The sequence below is a fragment of the Schistosoma mansoni genome (assembly GCF_000237925.1).
Source record: "Schistosoma mansoni, WGS project CABG00000000 data, chromosome 1 unplaced supercontig 0034, strain Puerto Rico, whole genome shotgun sequence".
Classification (NCBI taxonomy): domain Eukaryota; kingdom Metazoa; phylum Platyhelminthes; class Trematoda; order Strigeidida; family Schistosomatidae; genus Schistosoma; species Schistosoma mansoni.
The window spans coordinates 1680539-1681210 of record NW_017385988.1 but is presented as its reverse complement, the minus strand read 5'-3'; the positions used below and the strand labels follow the sequence as shown (position 1 = coordinate 1681210).

Sequence of the window (672 nt, the reverse complement as noted above, 5' to 3'; positions counted from 1 at the left end):
ATGGACATAAAGACAATAACTGATTATAAATTATGTTCAGAACTAAGAATTACCAGAAACTTTCGAATTAAAACAACAGAGACCATACCAACTGAACTCAGTAATTCAAGAAGGAAAAATCTTATTAGGCTTACAAGAGAAATATTAGAATGACATAGATGCTTGGTTTAAAGATACATATCTTTTCATATTTTGGAATGGATGCGTAGATGGAAAGGCAGACGGTTATGGATTATAAAAGATCCACACAGAAACAAGTGGTAAAAACACAATCCACAGAGCAAAGAAAATGAGATTGCACGGTTCCAAATACACCTAATTATATGAACATTTTCATAGCAGTTGGCTGATAGTACAAGTACATGGTTTCGTCGGTAAGACAATATAAAAACTGAAGACGGTTCATCATATGCATGGTTAGAATGAACACTAGTTGGCTTTTAAACGTTAGAATGATAGCATCGAATCACATTTAGGAGAGTTGTTGATAACGTAAGTTGTGGATCAGTCGATCATCAATGGATATGGTCGAAGAAAATATCTAGGAATCATTGTTTCATTACAAGGCCTGGGACCTGCTTTATTACACTAAACTTCAACAACCTAATTCGGCTGTATTTTCCCAACTAGATGATACAGGCTTTAGAATCTCAACATAAGCAAGGAGTATTC

General features: G+C 34.5%; 1 protein-coding gene across 1 annotated transcript in view; it reads left to right on the top strand.

Moving 5' to 3' along the window:
• Positions 1 to 672, top strand: part of Smp_091770 (protein farnesyltransferase alpha subunit,putative) — a gene marked incomplete at both ends in the record, with an annotated part of 45346 nt that continues 44674 nt past the window's right edge. Inside the window, one exon of the mRNA XM_018791891.1 lies at positions 1 to 129. Within this exon, the coding sequence (XP_018644996.1) occupies positions 1 to 129 (129 nt within the window). The remainder of the gene's footprint in view (positions 130 to 672) is intronic.